The sequence below is a fragment of the Blennius ocellaris genome (genome assembly GCF_963422515.1).
Source record: "Blennius ocellaris genome assembly, chromosome: 3".
NCBI lineage: Eukaryota > Metazoa > Chordata > Actinopteri > Blenniiformes > Blenniidae > Blennius > Blennius ocellaris.
Window position 1 is genome coordinate 18,344,103 of NC_137652.1, and position 22,010 is coordinate 18,366,112.

Consider the following 22,010-nt stretch of genomic DNA (forward strand, 5'->3'; position numbering starts at 1 on the left):
GACATGCGAACAGCCTCCTTCTTCGATCATATCTTCAAGACAGGAGCCTTGTCCGTCGACCCTTTACTGTAGGAATTCCAAATAATTAGGATCTTTTTCTGTGTGCTGCTTGTGATGTTTCATCTCCTTCACCCCTGCCTGGGCCTCCCCCACCCACTCCCCCTCGTTCATCTTCTGCCCATTCCTGGGCTGACACCCTCCCTCCCCCCCGTCCCTCCTCCGTCTCTCTTTCACCATATGATACGCCTGTGTTGACACGTCCGATGACGGGTCGCTATGGCGACCGTACGTTTCTGCTGACCGCCGCCTGTCTTTGCGTGACAGCAAGTGGACTCACCTGCTGGTCTTTGCCCCACCGGCTGCACGTCCTGCAGCACCGCATGTGCCCCAGCGAAACACACCGAGACCTCCTGCGTTACGCAAGCACGCATTCACAAACACAGTCGATGTACTTGAACATTTTTATTTTATATTAAAAATAACATTCATTACAGTAACAACTGAACGACCAATAATTATATTCTGCAACAATAATTACATTTGAGAACCAGAGGACTTCAAATCCTCCTTTTTTGTTTGTTTTGTTTTAAATAAGTTAAGAAATAAAGTTTTGTTCTTTTCCCCTGGAAATCATTTTCTAAAAGCATTTATACAATACAGTGTTGGCTATAACTGGCTCGCAGCGATCTCTAAAAGCCAGGCCTTTAAGACTTGCTTCAACGTGGATATTCATAGCATGTTATCTAAGCAGGCATTTAGTTGTTATTCCATTCCATTTTGATCTGGCAGTAGTACAAAATGAGTGGGTTATTGATACTTTTCCAGTACATTTAGCTACAGTACACGGTCGAGCACTTCTTCTAAGGTCAGTGTAGTATGATCAGTGTGTGGCTACTCCAGTGTTAGATAATGTTAGACGTCTTAGGATAACAGTAAGGGTTGGCATTGAGGCCTGAGATGAACTTTACAGTTTCCAGTTATCATCCCAGTGTAGAAATTCAGTCCTTGAGCTCCACATTTAGAGGCACAGTCAGATTTTCCAAAGCAGCCAATCAATGGCTGCATGAGGAACCCCCCCCCCCCAGTCCAGCGTTCTTTAGTGCGCTTCCAACAGTCCACCTTTAGCAGGACTTTGCGGCTCAAGTCAATCGATTCCAGTGTTTAGTGTGACGAATGTCCTTCAGTCCACGAGGAGTTCATCAGATTGCACTTTCATTTAATCCATGTTGCTTGGATCTTCTCCGACACCCGTGGAGCGGGTGACTTTTTTCTTAACGGTGTCTGCAGCAGCGCTGTCCGCCACCTCGGCTCCATCCACAGATTCTGAACTGTTCCACACTGGAGAATCCTCTTTTGGTTTGTGCCTCCGTGTTCGTTTGGAGAAACGTTTCAGGCCAAAATGTTTTGAGTCACTTAATCCCCTCCTGTGGGAAAAACAATAGAAACATTATTTTAGCAATTTCATTTTCCAATTTGTTTTTAGCATTAAAATATAATATTACTTTTCAAGTACCTTTTACATTTTCACATTTTTACTTTTGAAAAGTTTCACATTTACACAGTGACCTTTTCAAGTTATGTGTTTGCATGAAAATTATGTAATGTTAATGTTGGGCAAGAAGTGGAGCTGTTGTATATATTTGTAAATATTGCGCACACATACGTGCAGAAAACAATACGCTATGAACATCAACAATGGAAAGACGAAAAAGTTGGATCGCTGTGACTGCCGAGGCCGCCATTGTTGTTATTGTGGTGCATGCACAGTGGCAGTGTTGCAGAAAACCTGTGCTTTCCCCCTGTTTACACAGAAATGGAGTCAGAGCGTTTTAAAAGATGTGCATTTTTAGTGGCTCCAAGCAACGCTGTTGTACAAACGGACACCCAAAATGCATGAAAATCTTGCGATTTCACTTGACAACGTTGTGAGAATGGGGCGTAATTATCAAAGTCTTGGGCCTTATGGTGAAGTGAATAGAAATGATGTGAAGAATATTCAAAAGAGCCTGATGGCGTGAAATAAAGACAATTCTGCTCAAACACTTTAAATACAATTGTTGTGGAATTAAGAAGTGGGAAATACATAAGAGGTCTACTTGGGTCTCCAGAAGTTGTTTAAACTTTATATTATTTACATGCACTTGTCTGTTTTGTCTTATGACCTTTTTTTGTGTTAGCTGAATTTAGTTGCATTGTCTGTGGACACAAAATACTAGCCTTCACATATATTACATTTTTAAGCTGACAAAATGTTATCTCCTCAAAAAAACTAATCAATTACAATTTAAATCTGCTTTGTCCAGAAAGAAAAAAACAATAGTCTTGGCTTATCATTGCTTCCTCGTGAGTTATAAGTAGAATTAATACTTAATTTTGTGGTTTATAGGAAGATAATTTACTGAGAGGAATTCTAGATGATGCAGCCCATGAAACCAAGAAAAAAGATAACTATTGATTGCTAATAAACTCATTCAGTTACCAAACATTTATAGCACATTAGCTGTATCTGATTGATAGTCATGAACTTCGCCTGTGTTTTTAACTTTTTTGAGGAGACCTTGAGTTATCTGCTTCACTCTCACCTTCAGCTCTACATGATCATGGCTCTCATGGCTGCTTTGCTGATGCGTTTGCGGTGTTTTCTTCTGCGGCGCAGGGAAGCCGGTCTGAACGGGGCTTGGCGAGCCAGAGGCGAGGCAGGAGCCACGGTTGAGAACGCTGAAAGAGAAGAGACAGAGATAAAATTCAATATTTTCCAAGTTGCAGATGTACCTGTTTCTTTCTTACAGCCTTGGAAACTGTTACTATTAAAATATCAGCTGTATGACTGGAAAAAAACAGTCATAATTTAAGTTTGATGTATCACATTTGAAAAACAAGTGACACTTATGTGTTATTTGACAATTGCTGCCTGAAAGCCTGGTACTGTATACATATATTTTGGCTCGTCCCAATTCTGTTGAACAAACACAATATGTTGTCTTTTACAAGATGTACTGCTGGAAAATAAGACAAAATGGTTCAACGCTTTGTTCAACAATATCATTTTTAAATACAGAACGGCAGTTTAGTCCTTTTTCGAGACAGTTTTAGTACCGAATTAGAATCGCCTCAGGGGGCTATGAACTAAGCTAACCAAGCATCCAAAATGTAACTTGACATAAAGGTGAACTATTTTAATAAACTCTCTCCCCTTTAGACTCTGAAGTCTAGAGAGCCGGAAAAATAAAGTTTCTCACATTTTTATGTTCCTCTAAATGTTGACATATAATAATTAAAGACCATAGACCTTCTTTCAGCCATCGAAGGTACAGTATGTAACATTTAATGCAAGAAGAGCATTAAGTTGTGCATCACTAAGTTAATTACTAAGTCCCCAAGTTTTAGTTTTGCAGTGTTGACGTAGCGAGTTAGTTTTCTAACTTCATTAACGACACATGCACCCCAACACATAGATATAACAGAATATCATGACTGTTATTGTTAATATTTCTTATATTACCTTATTTTTCTATAGTTTCAAATAAAAAAAAATTTATATGCTGAAGTTTTCAAACAAAAATCAAATACATGAATCCATATGCTTTGCAATGAGGAAACCAGATAATAAAGATACTGACTTGCCACACATACACACAGTAAGAAACTTAACATTTTAGGAATCGTGTCATATACAAATTAAAAATAGAGTGAAGCATGAACATGAGGTGCGGAGCTTCTCCGTGGCTCTAATTGTACCCCGAAGGCCTCCAGATGACCTTGAAACCTGCATTCAGATTTGCGTCGAACTAAGAAATTAGTGGGAAGTCCAGTCACTCTGAGGGGCGACGAAGAATGGCAGGACATACGTGGCCATGTTGGTTAGTCATGTGTCTCCAGCGAACGTCTTCCTGCTTCAGAAGCTCACATCTCGTCGTCTGACGTGTTAAAATTACAACGCGGCGAAATCCAGTGAGCAGCAGCAGCAGCAGGAGTAGTTTGCCTCACTAAATTTGTAGTGAGACATTTCTCATCCACAGCGTGTTAATTAAGTCCTGCTGAGTAATTCAGCCTTGCCTGGGGGCTACAGCGCACACATGGAAAAGTAACATAATTCCAGTTAGTAATATGACTTAGTGATGCCCAGCATTTCTAATGCTAATTGATTACAATAATTCTAATTAAAATTCCAGGTCAGTTTCACTGCTGGTGTGAGCACAGCTTTCACAGTGTGACGACAGCAGTCGGGCTCGTCTCACTTAAAGCCGTCATTCTTTGTTGATTGTATTCTTGATTACTGTATCTTCATTCTTCTGAGCAGGTGGCAGCTGGAGGCATTGTATGTTTAGTTGGTCTGTACTGTATGTACAGTCATTTCAGTTTTCTTTACACAATACTGTATATTGAAACTTTTTCCTCCAACTGGGCCTATTTGTTCATTTGATTTAAAAGTGACTTCATTACATTGTTTTAGCAAAAATGTCTGTAAATTCCAGGTTGTGAAAGTAACAATTAAAGGCTATATCAATATTTTTAGTCAATTATCAGAATTTGTCACTACTATATAAAGTGTTTTTACCCAAAGTGGTTCATCTGCACTAACTGATCAATCTATGTATTGATTAAACTGCCAATAATCCCCCCTTTTCACTAGTTCAAGCGTGTTTTTATTTTGATTCGTCAAAGTACTGAAGCAGGTGGACCTTTAAATATCCACCTCCGGAAGCTAAACCATTAGACCACTGGACCACTACAGCATATAATAACAAAGTTTCTGATTTGCATCTCGTGTCCATCAACATCCTTATTCAGGCTGTTATGGCCCTTGCCTGTTCTTCCTGTGCTTGAGTGGGTTTTCTCTGTGTACTTCAATTTGCTTTCTCTCTAAATACATGGGTGTTATTGTAATTCATGCTTGTTAATATGCCAGAAATAGGGCTGCATGTATGATGATTTCTGGTTGTGTTTCTTTCGGATTGAATTTAGATTTGCATTCTGTTTTGTCTGTCTAACTGTCATTTAAATGATGTGGAGCACCTGAGCTCAGTGGAGAATGAATGAAAGCTCAGTTTCTCGTGAGTGTGATAATGTCCTTGCCTGCATCCAGGTCCCATAGATGTTCGCATAAGAAGATCAAACATGCACATCTATTATTCACACTACTGACACAAGCAATCTGTCACTTTGCTCCCAATGAAAGAACTGAGTAGAACTTGAGGACATATTTCCACTTTCAAGAAATAACATGTAATATTTTGGTACAAACTCCAACACCTCAACAGCAAGTTCAACATCCACAGAACTCAAAAACATGTATCTCTCACTCACACACACATGCTGTTAATATGTTTGAGCAGTACCTGTTTTAAATGTGGTGGGCTTTGGTCTCTGCTGAGGATGATGAGGATGAGGATGAGTCTGTACATCCGGCTCCCTCTGTACCATCTCGAGAAGTTTCTGCCTCCTCTCCTCCTCTGTTAAACGACCGTCCTCCCTCGGTACTTTAGAGTCTTTTACTAACCCCTGATCCCCCCCGGCCGCGTCGCCGCTGTTGGCCGAGCCACTCTCCTCCCGCTCGTTCCCTTCTTTCTGACTGACTGTCTCAGTCTCAGTCTGTTTGTGGGACGTGACCTCCCTATATTTCGGGCTGGTCACTGAGTCTTTTTGAATGGTGGTCAGGGGCGGCGTGGGGGTTTCTCCCACTGTTGGAGGCTGTGTTGGGGTGAGTGGTGCGGAGGCGCTGTCTGACTGAGGAGTGTTGAGTCGGTACTGCGTCTTCATCTGTTGGTCCTCGGCTCCTGATCGGCTGTACTGCTGGGGATTATGTGGCTGATAATGGTACTGATACTGCTGCTGGTACTGTTGCCGCTGCTGGTGCTGCAGCAGCTGCTGCTGCCTCTGTGCATGATCTGAATGATGCGCTTCACCATCGCCATTTGATGTGTGGGTCTCCTCCCGGCTCCCGTCATACCCACTGCCGTGTCCCACCTGCTGCGTGCTCCCCATGATGCTGTGCTCCGCCCTTGCTTCAGACGGCCAGCCGTTTGACGACCCCAGCAGTCCCGTGATGGTCTGCCGCACCCCCGCCTGCATATGCGGCACCCCTTGATGCACTCTGGGTTGCGTCCAGTGCACGAGCTGGGTGTAGCTGCCCTGCTGCCACTGCTTCGCCACCGGCTCACGCTCCTCGGGGTGGTAATGCTGCTGGTTGTGCTTCAGGTCGTCGTGGCGATGGAGGTCGGCCTTGGAGGTCTGCGTCTTGGTGGAGGCTGGGTGGAGGGGCCGGGGCAGGTGGGGAGATGTGGGAGGCAGCTGTGGTGGAGGTGGAAGTGGAGGGGAATTGGAGGAGCGAGGAATCGCGACAGGTGAGGAGGAAGACGAGGAGGAGGAGGAGGTTTGGCACCTGCAGCTGACATGATCCTCCACGGAGATGATGGCTTTGTCATAATGCGCTTTCTTGTTCACATACTGAATCTTTATCACCTTGAAGAACAGATACAGAGATGTCAAAAAATGAGCGAACGCACGTCGCTTTCAAAATGTTGCCTCGTGAAAGCAAAACTATTCTGAAACGGAAACGCAAAAACGATGTGATGACTAAATACCTGCAGGTATCTGCTGGAGGTGACAGTGGGGACACACTGCAGCAGCCTGGTGTTGCAGCAGCCTGAACACCGCTGCACCTCCACACACGGAGGCCACAGCAGGAAGTTGGCGTTGCGGCGGTCCAGCATGGACCTCGTGACTTCCATTACCTCTGTTCGGACTTTGCAGGCCGCCTGCTGAGCCGGCTGCGCCTCCACTGTTACAAGAGAAGAGGGGCAGCATGGTGGCCGTAAATAGACAGATCAAAACACATAAATGCAAACAGGAAGTGACACAAATAGATATGGAAACCTACCAAGACTCCGAATGTAACGACCATGGGTGTGGTTTGTGAAGACATCGTGCTCGTCTTCTTCTTCTTCTAAAGATGAGAATTATGAGTCAACAAACAATTTATATGAAAACTAAGAAAAACTGAAGAAAGTCTTTTACGTGTAACCCAAATCTGTAAAGCATGTGAGACTCTTTGTGCAGTGAACAATGAGCTTGGTGAAAAACTGCAATAAGGAAGCCATTTTTTTTCCCCCTCCCACTAAAACAATTAGGCTATTTTCTGCCACAATTTGTCTCGCCGCTGTCAAGAACACTGTTGAGGAGAGACATGAGTTGTTAAATATAGACTGTTCATGGATCTGTGAGCATGTGTGTTTGCACTCTCACATGTCATCATTTCATACTGTAGCCCCTCGGCCCTAATTATACCCACTGTGTGTGTGTGTGTGTGTGTGTGCGTGTGTGTGCGTGTGCGTGTGTGTGTAAGGTGTTATTTGCTGCTTGATAGCTCTAATTAACTGCCTACTGCAAAACCTTATTCTTCTCAATAGCTACTTTCTTATTTTATCTGTGCATTTATTGATGTTTAACTGTTTGTTGGGACTGATTCCTTCACGCCTCCTTTATGTGTTATAATGTGGCCCATTCATTAAAAGACCAAAAAAGCAGTAGGCCAAGAAAGATTATTACAATGGATGGCAATCATTCAAATGTGAATGGAATTCATAATTTTTAAAAAGAGGACATTTGAACCAGCTTCAAGATACTCAAATGGTTCCTTAAAATGTATGCCTCATAAATGTATAATTTTTATAGAATATGTCCTCTGCATGGGTATGAAATTCCATTTTTTTTAACCAAATACACAGATTTTGAGGTGCTTTTCAACATGGAGAACAAAATCTCTCTTTAAGAATAAATGGTAGAAACCTAATATAAAATGATGTGACATTAAATTATGATAATGAATGATTGCAATTATGTACTTAACTCAGTACAATGCAGGTTCCAAATTCCAAACACACAATGTTGCAGTGGCTAAACTGGTTGAGGAGATGTTCCCATACAGACAAAAACCAACAGGTTTAAAAAAAAAAAAAAAAGGCAGACTTAGACTTCCTAATGCATTTACGTAGCTGTATTTTATCTATTTACATCATCCAATAGGTTTTCAGGCTTAAAGAACACTCCCATTCATATAGTTAAATTGATACCTTAGTCACTCATGCCCTTCAGTTCTCAATGAAATTGCTTCATCTCCAAAACAACCAGCCTACAGCCCAAATGAAAACTTCTATTCTGTATAAAAACGCACATTGAGTCATTTCCTTGTGACCTGCTTCTGAGCCTCGTTCCCCCTGCTGGTTCCTCTCTGTGGCCGCTGTTATGTCACCCTGTTATTTATGCATTATGGTTTGATCAAAGGGTTGTCTATTAATATATGTATGTGTGACTTGGTTCCTCTGAAAGATACGGAGATAAAATTTTTACCGACGTGCCGATGAAGCGTGCGTAGGTTTGTTTGGGTTCTGTTTTGGGGCGGCGGTGCAGAGACGGACGCAGGGCTTTTTCTGTCACAGAAATGCAGGCTTCCATTATTCAAACCCCGGCTCAGGGATCCAGAGTAGGAGAACAATGCGGTGACCTTGCGCTGGGAGTTTCTTTCCCTCCAGTTTAGTTTTACCAACACTCAAGGTCAGTGTTACTTTCTCTCATTAGGCTGCTTCATCACTCTTGCTGGTGCCTCTGGTAAATATTGCTTCAGCGTGGTGCTTGGCATGTGTGCTGATCTGCTCTCACACTACATTCCTTCCTCAGGGCTCAGTAGTCACACCCACATGCCTACCTCCCACACATCTGTCTTATTTGTGTGTGAGTGTGTGTGTGTGTGTGTGTGTGTGTGCGTGCGCGTGTGTGCATGTGTTCATTAGTACCTATTGTGCTGGTCTCCTGCTGCAGCAGCAGCTTCAGGTCTTCTACAGAGGAGATGGGGGAGTTCCTCACCAGGTCCACCAGTGATGAAGGGAGCGGATCGCCCTGTAAGAGGCAGACACAGACAGTTGTAATGTGCTGTTATCTCATTTGGATACAGCTGTTACAGTGAGCTAAGTCAATAGATATTTGGGCCTGTTTGAAGTGAGGTGAAACTGTAGCAAAGTCCCAGTCCAGCAGGTGGATCTGCCACAGTCTGCACAGCAAATACAACCGTCCTATCTTTGGTTTTGTCAATCAAACAACAGCTCTTCGTTGTTAAGTATTTCAGCAATTGTGCACACCCCAAGATCCTAGCACTTGATAAACTGTCTTAAGTTATAATAATAATAAGAAATCTAGTAAGTCAAGCATTTTCAGTAAAAGCAAAGCAAGTCAGACAGATTCCAGTGAAGAGAAAATATAAAACATGACAAAAACAAGGTCGGCGGGAGAACTATCGTCAAGATTTTTCTTCCTGTGACCATTTGAGACAAATGTTAAATCAAAAGCAAGCACAAAGTTTGAAAAGGGTATGTACAGTATGTAAAGAAATGTACGATACTTGACATGATAGTATATATGACCTCAACCCCTTTTCAATGGAGGCAACTGCATTTCCTAATCATCCTGCCAACCCCCTTTTATGAAGCCCGATTTGCCAAAACATAAAAATGAATCCAAGCAAACCTGCTTTCACCAACATACAAAAGCAGGAGCATTGAAAATAAAAGCAATCTGCAGTTTCCAAGAGTTTTATTTTTCAAGGAAGTGTCTTATTGTGGTTTTTGTTGATATGGTAGCACATGTTCTGAAAAGTGTCCCCAATTTAGAAACCACTGATCTTTTTATTATTATCATGATGAGAATGATCATGGAGGACTATCTCAAGACCTCTTCAATATTTCTACCTGGGTGTCATTTCGGAGAAACAACAACAGACAAATGGGCCCAAATACATTAAAACACCACAGATTCTTGACATGAGTCCTTGTCTAAGGTAGTCTCGTGAGACTTTGATGGTAGCTTAAGATCTCTACACAAGTGTAAATTCAACTTTGGTCTATGAGTTTGGATCAGACTTTTTTTTAACAAGTTTCTTGGGAAAATAACATTCGTGAGGGGGGGAAATGCTTAAATGCTTTGAAGACACTTTCATTAAAAAAAAAAAAAGCACAAATATTTAATAGTTTCCCAATAATATTCCCTGCAGGGAGCTTGTATAATGTGAAAAGTATGGGTCTTCACATAGAACCTTGCGGAAATCCATGTTTAACTTTAATCTGAGCTCAAGGGTCATCACTAACATGAACAAAGTGGAAATGTAAGTAATTTAGTTGGTTTTTCATGGAAGTTGCCAAAAGAGTGTGACATGAGTGAACTGATAGGGTTCATGAGGATGAAGCCATTAAAACTAGGAAAACTAAATGTTTAATCTTTGCAAGATTTCTTTTTCCAATTAAGATTATTCTGGAGTGTTGAAAGCAAACTGAGAATATGCAAAGATTTGAAAAGGAGAAAGCACAAAGACAAAAAAATACAGCCAAGTTCTTGTGTGTATTATCTTTATCTGAGTCCTTGATCTCCAGTCAAAACTTGCTCCAGTTTCACTTCCTCCTTCAAAGGAAATGCTGGTTGTGATTGGTGTTTTTCTGCCGCTGTTTTCACCCTCCTCTCGTCTGTTTACCCACAAACACCATCTGAAGTGAGGGAGGGCAATTAGCCTCTCTATTTCCCTCTCTCATTCTCACTTTCTATCTATCTGTTCCTCCAGTTCAGTTGCAGTTCATCAGCCTGAATTGTGCTTAAGAGAGAAACCATCAAGGAAAATGTTGCTCTTTCCAAATAAACAAAACAAAACAAACAAATTGGAAGAAGCAAAAAGAAAGTTCCGAAATAAAGTATAAAAACACAAACCAAAAAATTTCCAAAATGCCATATCATCAAATAAAAGTCCTGTAATCTGTTTGATTATCACTCATGACAGAATACATGTGAAATCTAATGAAGCTTTAATGAATTCAGAGGCAAGGATTGAGGGTGGTCGTTTTTTTTTTTTTTTTTCTGGGAAACTCCTTCATCCAGATCAAAGGCGGATGACTCAGAAAGCTGTGGCACATTTTGCTTTGGTTGGCTGTAAGTTGATACGATCTGAGAGCAGTTGGAACAACACTTGATACAGTCACATGCCAGAAAGATGCCAAAACAAATTAAGGAGGGTTAAGGATACGAGAGAGAAGAAATTACTCAGAGAGAGAGAGAGAGAGAGAGAGAGAGAGAGAGAGAGAGAGAGAGAGAGAGAGAGAGAGAGAGAGAGAGAGAGAGAGAGAGAGAGAGAGAGAGAGAGAGAGAGAGAGAGAGAGAGAGAGAGGAGAATGAGTGATTTTCTCAATTTGATAATCATACAGAATTTATGAGCACGGATGTAACATCTTTACATTATCTTGAGTAAACATTTTGCCTGCAGCAGTGATGGTAGGTAGAGCAGATAAAAACAGGTCTTAATCTTATAAACGTGGGTACTCAGGGGAGTTATAAGCAGGGCGAGGGAGACATGCCCCCTCTGGACAAAACACATCAAATTACAGAATTTTTAAATCCATATGAAGCCACGGGCAGAGTGAACATTATATCCTGCAGTCTCAAGCTAAGTCTCTGATTATAGATGCAAATGCAAATTAATTTTGCTTTTTTTTTGGAGGGGTTTTAATCAGAGCTCAACTGTTTCTCCTCCTGTGGTTTTATGTCTCCAAATGTTCCAAGTTTCAAAATATTTCCAAGGAAAATGTACTAAAATGGACTTGCGTGTCACCTCGTAAATGTCTCTCGGTGGCTGTGTGTGGTTTATTTGCCTGGACATAAAATGTTTATTTTGAATTTAATACCAGCAGTATAAATTCAGTTATACAAAAACAGTCATTCTGACCGAAACACAAGTTCATATGATTCGACTATTTATTTAATTGGAAAAGTGACCCTGCAGTGCGATTATACCCAACTATAGGTGCGGTTTGGTTGGAAATTAGAACACCATCCAATGAAATTGACATCTTTGGAAAAGAAACTGTTAAAATGGCATTAGTCTTGTATCAAAAGATGATTTGGCACCAATTTCTGGCGAGCCATGAATTCACCAGCTGTGCCAAAAAGCATTGTGTAGATAACAACATAAAGATATCATTTTCTTGTTTTATTTATGCGAAAAGCCAAAAAACATCACCTTCAAAAATATGAGTAACTTAATACTAAAGCCCTCAAATGTGACTGCAAAAATTCACTTCCAGTTAAAACGTCATAGCGATGGTAATCTGTTGCTCTCATTTTCTGGCGATCTACAAGAGGAGAACTGTCTGTCCGGGTGGATTATTTCTACTTGTGTTACACCACAGTGTTGCACCAAGGGCAAAAAATATTCCTCACTTCTGTGCAGCTCATCAAGCGAGCCATTGTTCTGTATATTGCTGTTATTGTGTCAGCAGATGAGAGCGTTTCTCCAGGCCGTGACAGTTGTAGCGTCTATCTGGCGCAATGTGACGACAACTCAAATGATGTTGCATGTAAGATGAGTTACCTTGGCCACCTTGGTGCATTAAATGTAGAGAATGTGAGGAAATTTAAATAAGAAAGACCTAGATATGGACTGCAATGGTTAGCTGTGTTCGACTTTGCATGTTTTCCCCCGTGCATGTGTGGTTTCTTTTCTCTATGTAGTAAAGTTTCCTCTAACATTAGCTGGTGAATTGCACTTGTGTGAATATGAGTGTGTGTGACTCATGGCATCGTGATGTTACCCTGAACTGGTGAAAGTTTAAAAAAAAAGATGGATGATAGTCCTAATAAATAACTTTTTGTTGAAAACAGTTTACGTATAGCAATCACCTAACCACATCATTTTTTTTATATTCACCATAAAGCAAAGGTAGTATGAGCACTTCCTAAATCCAACACATTCATTAAACTGACGTTAAAGATCCTTGTGAGCTGTGCAGGGACTTTCTCATGATAAGCATCAGCAAAAACAAGGACATTTACTATATGATGACAAATGGTTGGAATAATAATTATTCACTGACAGCAATTAACACATACACTAGGTGAGGCGCTAATCTACTTTATATGTATTCCTACGATACAAAACGTTGGGGCTTTGAGACCTTTGCTAAACTTTGTATTATGTTTTCCTACATTGGGCCACATCATAATTACCAATGTCACAAGAGTACAGCAGAAATCTTACCCTCAACAGTGCTTATACATGCATTTAATCATCCATTTGAATCTGTCACCTAATGAGTTAAGGTAAAAAAAAAAAAACTTAAATGTTATCCAAGATGACCTCCAGCCCTAAACTCTACCTCCACACACTTTGTCTCACACCCTTCTTGTGCTTTTCATGTTATAAAAACTCTTCTTGTGCTCGTGCGGAGCTTGTAATTTCAAATATGATAATAAAGACAATCAAAATGAGTCTATTTTATTCTTTCTGAGGATCTTTTTATCGCTACATTTTCCCATCTAGTTTTCTCCCCTCTCATCTGTCTGTCTGCTTTCTGGGCGGCAATGGCTCAGAACACCTGGGTGACTTTCACGAGCCACTGGCTGACCTACTTAAGCAAACACATACACACACACGCACACACGCCCCCTCTTTTCCCATTTATCCCTCACATTCGGATGCTTAAACACTTAACTATTTGTCCAATTCGCCACACACACACGCACGCACGCACGCACGCACGCACGCACGCACGCACGCACGCACACACACACACACACACACACACACACACACACACACACACACACACACACACACACACACACACACACACACACACACACACAGTTTTCACTGTGCAAGAAGCTATCATTACATTGACAGTGCTGATCGTGGACACACGCATGGATGCACGCAGAACCGACACATACATATAAATTAGAGAGTTGAACACAAAGACAGGAAACAGCTGACCACATGAACAAACAACAAATTGCTGGTTAAGAAAAAGAAATGGACAACCTGCTAAAAACAGTGGTTTGAGGAGAATGCTCTTCATGTGGAGCTCTCAGAGGGTTTAACATGTTTCATGTCAGATGTTGCATGAGGTGTGTAAATGAGTATATGTGTCATAAGGACAGTCTGGTAAGATGTCATGATCTACATGCAGGTAATACACACACACACACACACACACACACACACACACACACACACACACACACACACACACACACACACACACACACACACACACACATTCATGAGAACACACCCCGACACTGCATGGGGCCTTGGAGGAAGCCTGGAAGGCAAGAAGATTGTTTGGAATGTTTGAGGAGAAAGGTGAAATGTAATGGAATGTAATTATGGGGCCAGCTGACGGCTCACACACACACACACACACACACACACACACACACACACACACACACACACACACACACACACACACACACACACACACACACACACACACACTACAATACAATACAATAATCACAGAAAAAACAGTAAATCTAAGTATCTGTGTGACTCATAATCATACCGCACTGTCACAACACATGCCTTCTTCTGTAATACGTGGCGCACTGCCAGCGTACGGCTGCTGCATCACACACACACACGCACCTCGGTGGGTTTAAACACAAAACCAATAGCAGATTCAGATTCAACGAGCTGCAGGGGTGGGGCTACGAAGGAAAGGAGAAGAGTGGGGACACCAGTTGTAATTAACTCAGAGTGTCTTAAAGTAAAGCACTAAATCATGTGTGTAACTATGTACTCGTATGTGAAAGCTATGAATCAGCTAACCATCCATTCAGAACATAGACGGGACGGTTTAAGTCAGTGATTTTCCACACAATTTTCCATGATAATGTCACCATTATAGTAATTTTAGCCAATCAGCCACAAATCAGACCAAAACAAAATAAGCCAATGGGAATCCAGACGTTAGAATTTATAAGTTTGTGATTCACACTTTGATTGTTTTATATCCATATGGATCTTGCACAATTGCTACATCCATGGCAAACCCAATCCCCACACTCACGTCACGATTTAATTCTACTGCATTAAATTCAGTTTTGCGTAACACTTTGAACTCTTGTAGTCGGCACACTTTATATTCACACGCTTTTGTGCGACTCCAAACTGGTATCAACTGATACAACATCACATCTCCATGAGGGAGAGCTATACTTATGTGGATGGACTATGATAACAAATTAAAATCTTTGAAGAATATTTATTTTAAACTCCCATATAGTTCCCAATGGACGTGCAGTGCAAAGCGGTGTTAAGAATTAAAAAAAAGAAAACTTTGGGGTGCTCTTCTATTGGGAACCAAGACTGTAATAATAAAGACAGATCTATTGTTTTTGTATTTCAATCGATGCAAAATGTGGAGTTCCACAATGAAAAGAAGCTGAAGTTTGAGAAAATATATCAATGCAAAGTAGAAACTGCATGCATGTTAATCCTCTTCACTTTAGACTACGGGAGCTTTTTCAGCTGTTCGGAACTGTTATTATTATTCCTCGAGTCGCACATTTGCAGAAGAATTATTTACTCCGACCGTGGTGCGCATGCAGTAGCAGCATTTCCAATAAGTTATATTTGTCGTGTAAACGGACGCCGAAAATGCATTGAAAGTTTCCCATGTTCACAAGAAAATGTTGTTGTGTAAACAGGGCTCCATGGTTTTAACTAGCAAATTGTCAAGCTGATTCACTAATAATGTAAAAATGACTGCCATACACAAGAATATTTCATGGAATCCCACTCTCAAATAAAATCTAAATGGAAAATCCAATTTACAATAAAGGCTACTATATGATCCATTTCCACAATGATAAAAAGTCATTGTTGTCTGCCAACAGACGCAATAATTAATAAGGAAAACAGTCTCTGACGGATAAACTATCACCTGCTATATTTAGAGACTAGTTAGAATTCCAAGCCAGCTGATACCGTTAAGTTACATACCTGCAGCAGTTCCAAGCAAAAACCCCTTCTGACTATGAGGAGTCTGTAAGTAAGCAGTTCACTGCTCGCATAAACAGAAGAAAAAAGCCTTGGGCCTTGTCTCCAAACTCATGCAAATAACTGTGAGGAGTTAAAATGTGCAAGTACTTCTGAAAATGCATGCTATGTTTAAGATTGCACGTTTTTACTGCAAATGAAAGAAACCGGCGCAGCTCCCTGCAGATACGCGCCTCGTATTGTGATAAGAGGCATTTACTCAGCTGGATTATATTTGCAGACTTTATCATAAAATGAAAAAAGGTTTTTTTCCCCTCAAATTTTAACATTATGATTTTCCTTAATTGAGTTTGTACATACATTTTGGATTTATTTGCTATATTGCTCTGGTATATTTGATGACTTCCTGGCAATTTTTCAATTTCCAACACATTTGTTTCCGATGAAAAAAGCCCAAGACTTCGTTTAAATACACCTGTTTGTGCAACTGCAAAATGCATGCAAACTCAAAGCGCAATCTACTTGCATTAACGTGCAGTTTAGCACGTTTCTCGCAGGATTGTACTGAATCAGCACTATGCGCAACTGCGCAGCTCTAACTGCAGAGGCCTAAACCTCTGCAGCACATATGTCCACTAACACATACGCAGCTACGCTCCAGCCGTGCATCCAAATGTGCGTGCGCGTGCACCCACACACACACACACACACACACACACAGCTACACAGGCACAAAGTCCCTTAAATCCCTGGCAGATTAGTTGTTGTTCTTATGTAAAATGGATCAAGCCACCAGGCAGCAGCAAATCATCCCGGCTCTCTCGCACAGACAATAGTCAGAGACCCGTTAAAAAAACCTCCATCAGCAGCGCTGCTGGTTAGAAGAGCAGATGACGGATGAGCTGACCCCATGTGTGAGTGCTTTTGTGTATCCCGCTACAGATCCATTTAAGTGGATTTAAAAATGAACTGTCACCAGCTGTGAATGTGTTGCGTGCGTATTTTACGACGTATTGTGTAAGCACCAACTGGATTACACACAACTGCTGGTGTAAAATGAGTTCTGCCTCATAAAGCATGACAATATTTTCTGGTTGTACTTATTGCGCTGACCTTGGTGACCCTTCAGATTCACAAATGTGCTGAGCAATCTCTGTGAGACAGATGCGGCTGAGCTACAAGTCAAATGACGTCTTTGTTTTGTTTTGGGTTTTTTTTTTTGGGGGGGGGGGGGGGTTTGCCACCAGTGCTCAAAACATCGTGACAAGACGAAGATTAGAGAGTAACAGAGGACTCGCACATCGACCTGACGACACCCGGGTCAGATGGCAGGTCAGTGTTCATCTAAAACATACCGAGACGTCCACAGCAACGCCTTAAGCTGCAGCTGAGTTTACTGTGTGCACGAACAGGAGGGTGCTAATGGCTTTCCTGTTGGAGACACAAACTGAAGGGTCAACGGTTTGATTGCATTGACATCTCATGTCAACCCAATGACCAAAATAAATAGAATAGAGTGATAATAATATCAATAAGTCAGAAAAAGCATCAATGTATTATTTAGAATCAATAAAAGCGGGCATCAGAAAGTCAAATCTTTTTGTTGTTTTTCTTTTGAGGTTCATTGGATGTTGTCTAACGACACATTGACGTGGCAGCCTCTGATAGTTGGTTCAGGCGCCGTTTACACAAAGCTTTTGAGTGAAAACACAAACTTTTGTTGCAGTTTACTGAAAACGTTCACTGAAAACGCAACTTCCACCTCATAACCATATGTCTCATAACCACTGTTGCCACAGTTATCTTGAAAAAGTAATCCAATTACTGGTTACTCATGACTCCTTTAAAAAATAACTTTGTTACTTTATTGATTACTTACTTTTAAAAGTAACTCATTTAGATTACAAGTTGCTTTTTCAGTTACTTTCAACAACACAACACCCCCCACCGCCTCAACATTAAAATGACAACTGGTTTTGCCAAAATCTGTGAGCTGATCACTGCCTGGCCCTCCTGCTGATACATATTTAACCTTTGACCTTCATTCTTTGTTGTATTTATATCTGACTCCTGCTTTTATTATCAGATATCTGGTATTTATTTACTCAGAGAAGTAGTTGTAGTCTGTTGTTGCACTACTTATCTATTCATCTGTATATTTATTTGCACTGTAAATTATATTCCACGGCTCTATGCGACCTTTTAATTGCACCCCCAGGGACCAATAAAGTATTTGATTGATTGATTGATTGATTGATTGATTGATTGATTGATTGATTGATTGATTGATTGATTGATTGATTGATTGATTGATTGAAAAAAGGAGGGGCTTCCTGCCAATATATATTTTACTGAGGAAAATTACAAAAATAAATAGTGTTACCACTCTTCATTTCTGTCCTTGATGCAATGTTAAGGTTTAGTAATGACCATTATCAGCTCTGATTCTTTTGTGTCACCTGAACGCACTGTTAGAGTGATTGGCGAGTGGAGAAGGGGGCGGGTCAGGTGAGCGTAGTGTGGGTGTGTCTTTGTCCATTTGGAGGAGAATGGAGGAGCGGCCAGTTCTGTTTAATAATAAAGCGGCTTTGCAGACAAGAATCTCGTCTTGTGGGACACTACAATAGTAAGGCAGATTGACTTGCACAAGCAACTTTAATCTAATTACTGGTTTGGAAATAGTAACGTGTTAGATTACTCGTTACTGGAAAAAGTGGTCTTATGAGAGTAAGCCAGTTAGCTATCCCTGTGGTAACTTCTCTGACACATCCTGCTTAAAGACAAGTCAGAAGGATCGTGAGGCACCGCTCTCACAGTCTGAATACTGAAAATCAGGATCAATAGAGCTTTTGCCCTTCTCTTCTAGGAGAGGTTTCTCCCTGAGCTCAAGCCACTAATTCAACCAACAAGCTTGTCTTTAGACTGTGAAGGAAGCTGGAGGACTTGGAAAATAGGCACAAATGTTTCAGGAGAACATGCAAACTCCACACAGAAAGACTCTGAGCCAGAGTCTTCTTAAATAAATCAAATGCTTTTCTGATGTTTATAAAGTCAGTGAAGCGTTTGGATGGTAGTCGACCAGCTGTACGTCACTTTGAGTAAAATTAATTTGTCGAAATCTGTGTTTTCCTTCTTCTTTGCCTTGCAAAAATGGAAAATGGCTAACAATTTTGAAGAAAATGATCAGCTATTTGTATGAGGTTTTCTCTGCAGCATTAAGGTGTTGTACATCTATGTCACTAGAAACAAGGGTTTGTGATATTTAAATCATGGCTATTTATGTCATAGACAGCAGCATCCATCAGTGAGTTTTCGGTACTTTAATGCAAAGGTTATATTATATAAATGCATTTTTTAAAGATGCATTACAAAACCTCAACCTGGGTTTCTGGAAGGGAACAGCAACATTTAGTGTGATTTAGATGGAAGCATAAGGGTTTATTTGGATTAACACTCATCCACATGACCAACAAGTGTTTAATAATATAGTAAAATCTAGAGTGTGTGAAAGTCTTGCAGAGGAAAAACCACAAAACTTTGTGTCTTGGTGAAATTTTCAAATGACCCGAATCACTGGTACAATGCAGCCAAATACCTTTGAATGTTTTACCAGCTCTCCTTGACCTTCGTCTGGTGTGAACATGCAGCTTGTTCTCTTCTCTACATTGCTGTTTACGTAAAAAGCGGCGGCGAGAGTCTGCAAACTGCACCACATAAATCCTTGAAAAACGATTTCAGCACTGGGGCGACAACAAAACCTCCATGTTTTGGTGTGACAGTCAAAACAGCCCCAAGGAGTGATTGATGGATTTCTGCTCCAGACATTTAACTCTAGATGTTGGGCGACTAGCCAATACGCCCTGTCTAACCCCCCCTGTTATACCAGGGCTGTTCCATTAAAACACCTCAGGTGAAAATCACTGGTGTGAAACACAAAAATCAACCGCAGAGATAAACAAATTGCATTTACAGAGAAAGCTTGAGAATCACTGAAGGAAAACTAAACTCTCCCTCTCTCTTTCTCTGTCTGTCTCTCTATCTCTCTTTCTCTCCCTCTATGTCTCTCTCTCGCTCTCTCTCTCTCTCTCTCTCTCACACACACACGCACGCACGCACGCACACACACACACACACACACACACACACACACACACACACACACACACACACACACACACACACACACAGTCAGATGTGTTAAACTGTAACGCACATCCACAACACTGTGCGGAATCACCTCAGGGGAAGATGTGTCAGATGCTCCTAATGAGGAGCGGAAACTCTCACCAAGCTGGATATCACACCAGCTTGTAGCTGTCACTGTAAATGTGAAATATCTGACAATAAACACAGAGTTACAGCAGTTTTTTCCATGGTCTGTCAACATAAATTTTCTTCACAGCGCTTCATCCAGATGTGTTTGAGTGAGAGAAGATCAGAATCCATGTAAAGAGAAAGGGGCATCCAAACCATCTCTATCAGACATTTAAGACCAAAGCTTATGTGTATGTGTCCTTTTCTTTAATCATACATCTTTCTATCAGGTAAACTAGAGATGTAATAAAAATAAAAGCAGGCTTTTTGGCTTCCAAACAAGGTGACATATTTATTTCATGATATCAAATTTAGCAAAAGTTAGATGAAATTGTTGATTTTAAATCAAATGCAATTGCAGCATTACTGTGAAATCCTTGAGGGGGGCAGGAAATGAGGAAAGTACCATTTTAAACTGTATGATGATGAAGATAAGCACGTGTGCAATTATTTTACACATACAGGTCTCATTGAGCCTCGAGAGTGATGCAGTAGTGAAAACTGGTCCTTACAAATTACGGTGACTTCCCCTCCTGGGTCACTAAATATTAACTCCCATGTTATTAATTCATTTATAAGCATTAAATTGGACTGTGCACTCTGAATCCCTGCTGATTGGTGTCCCCTGACCGGCTGTAGGTCACGCACGTTCTCCGGTGCGTACTCCGGGTCTTACCTCAGCGCTGCCGATCCGCAGACGGGCCGCCAAAAGCGCAGCCAGCAGCAGCAGCAGCAGGACCCAGGACCTCATGTTGCCGCCCAGCCTGAGGAGTCGCAAGCGACCGGCTGGGCATTTAGCACCTCGGCGTCCAATCCCCCGCAGGCAGCACCGAGCCTCGTCCTCAGCCCGCCGTGCACTGCGCGCACCGCTCAAGTGTGTGTCACTGCCTACGAGCGCCGCTTGTCCAAATGTTTGCTCACGGGTGACTCACACGCAGGCGAGACGTCTGAACTCCGTCCACACGACTTGTTTTGAGACGTGAAGGGTCGCGCGGCAAGTGCGTAAAAGCACAGTGCGTCCCGACGCACGACGGCGCGCACAGCCGCGTAAGGTCCTCTCAGCTCAGAAGACTCCTAACGAGCCCCTGGTTCAAAACCGTGCGTCAACATGTGCCAAAATGCTTCAATGTTTCCACAGAACATCCCTCTCAGGAATGATCAGACTGTACGCTCCCGACTCAAATTACACAAAAAATTGAAAATAAAAATGCATCTTTCTGGAGACCACGAGCACCTTGCATCTCCAAAAGCTCCTTGCGCAAAAGTTGCTTCACCTTGGAATGAAGGAGTTCCGTGCGTAATTCTCCGGATACTCCGCAGAATCTTGTCATCCCAGCAAACAGCGAAGTGCCTGCGTGCGTAATCTACGCATCTTTTTTCTATATCTATAACCGACTTCCTGTGTATCTCACACTTGCATATGCGTTCTTGTCGTTTCTCTCTCTGCGTCTCAGAGCTCATCCGCTCGGTTCAGCTCGTTCTCGCCACTCTCGTCTCTCCTCTCTGGCTGCGTCTGGAGCAGTATGCAGCTTTTCCTAACAGGAGCACCGCCACCCTCCTCAAGTTTTACGCATCAAGCCAGAGTGTGAAAGATCGAGTCCAACCGGAACTTCAACTTCAAAATAAGAAAATCACTGCCATTGAACTGCCGTTTTTTAAAATAACACTGATCCTAAAATGACTTGAAGAATACAAAGACGAATAAAACGCAGTAATTCATACATTTTATCCTATAAGGTATTATTTAAGAAATGTAATATGTTTAATGTATCTATTATTTATTTAAATAATTAATTTAACTAAACCAGTTCACTTAAACTGTGTTGCATGTTGATTGTAATAAGAGAAGAGAAGAGAAGAGAAGAGAAGAGAAGAGCAATAC

At 41.5% G+C, this 22,010-nt stretch overlaps 1 protein-coding gene across 1 annotated transcript; it reads right to left on the reverse strand.

Moving 5' to 3' along the window:
• Positions 1-514: 514 nt before the first annotated feature.
• LOC308149393 (uncharacterized protein) lies at positions 515-21,615 on the reverse strand. The gene is made up of 7 exons (XM_080521117.1): positions 20,805-21,615; positions 8,793-8,895; positions 6,881-6,946; positions 6,585-6,781; positions 5,340-6,462; positions 2,583-2,718; positions 515-1,424 (listed from the first exon to the last, which is right to left on the reverse strand). The coding sequence occupies exons 1-6, from the start codon at positions 20,877-20,879 to the stop codon at positions 2,591-2,593; spliced, it is 1,692 nt and encodes a 563-aa protein (XP_080377243.1). The 5' UTR covers positions 20,880-21,615; the 3' UTR covers positions 515-1,424; positions 2,583-2,590.
• Between the last annotated feature and the right edge of the window lie 395 nt (positions 21,616-22,010).

Coding starts and splice junctions, on each gene's coding strand:
- LOC308149393 (XM_080521117.1), bottom strand. CDS start 20,879: ATGAGGTCCTGGGTCCTGCTGCTGCTGCTGCTGGCTGCGCTTTTGGCG. Junction 8,896..20,804: donor TGCGGATCGGCAGCGCTGAG/GTAAGACCCGGA, acceptor TGCCTCTTACAG/GGCGATCCGCTCCCTTCATC. Junction 6,947..8,792: donor GCAGGAGACCAGCACAATAG/GTACTAATGAAC, acceptor TCTCATCTTTAG/AAGAAGAAGAAGACGAGCAC.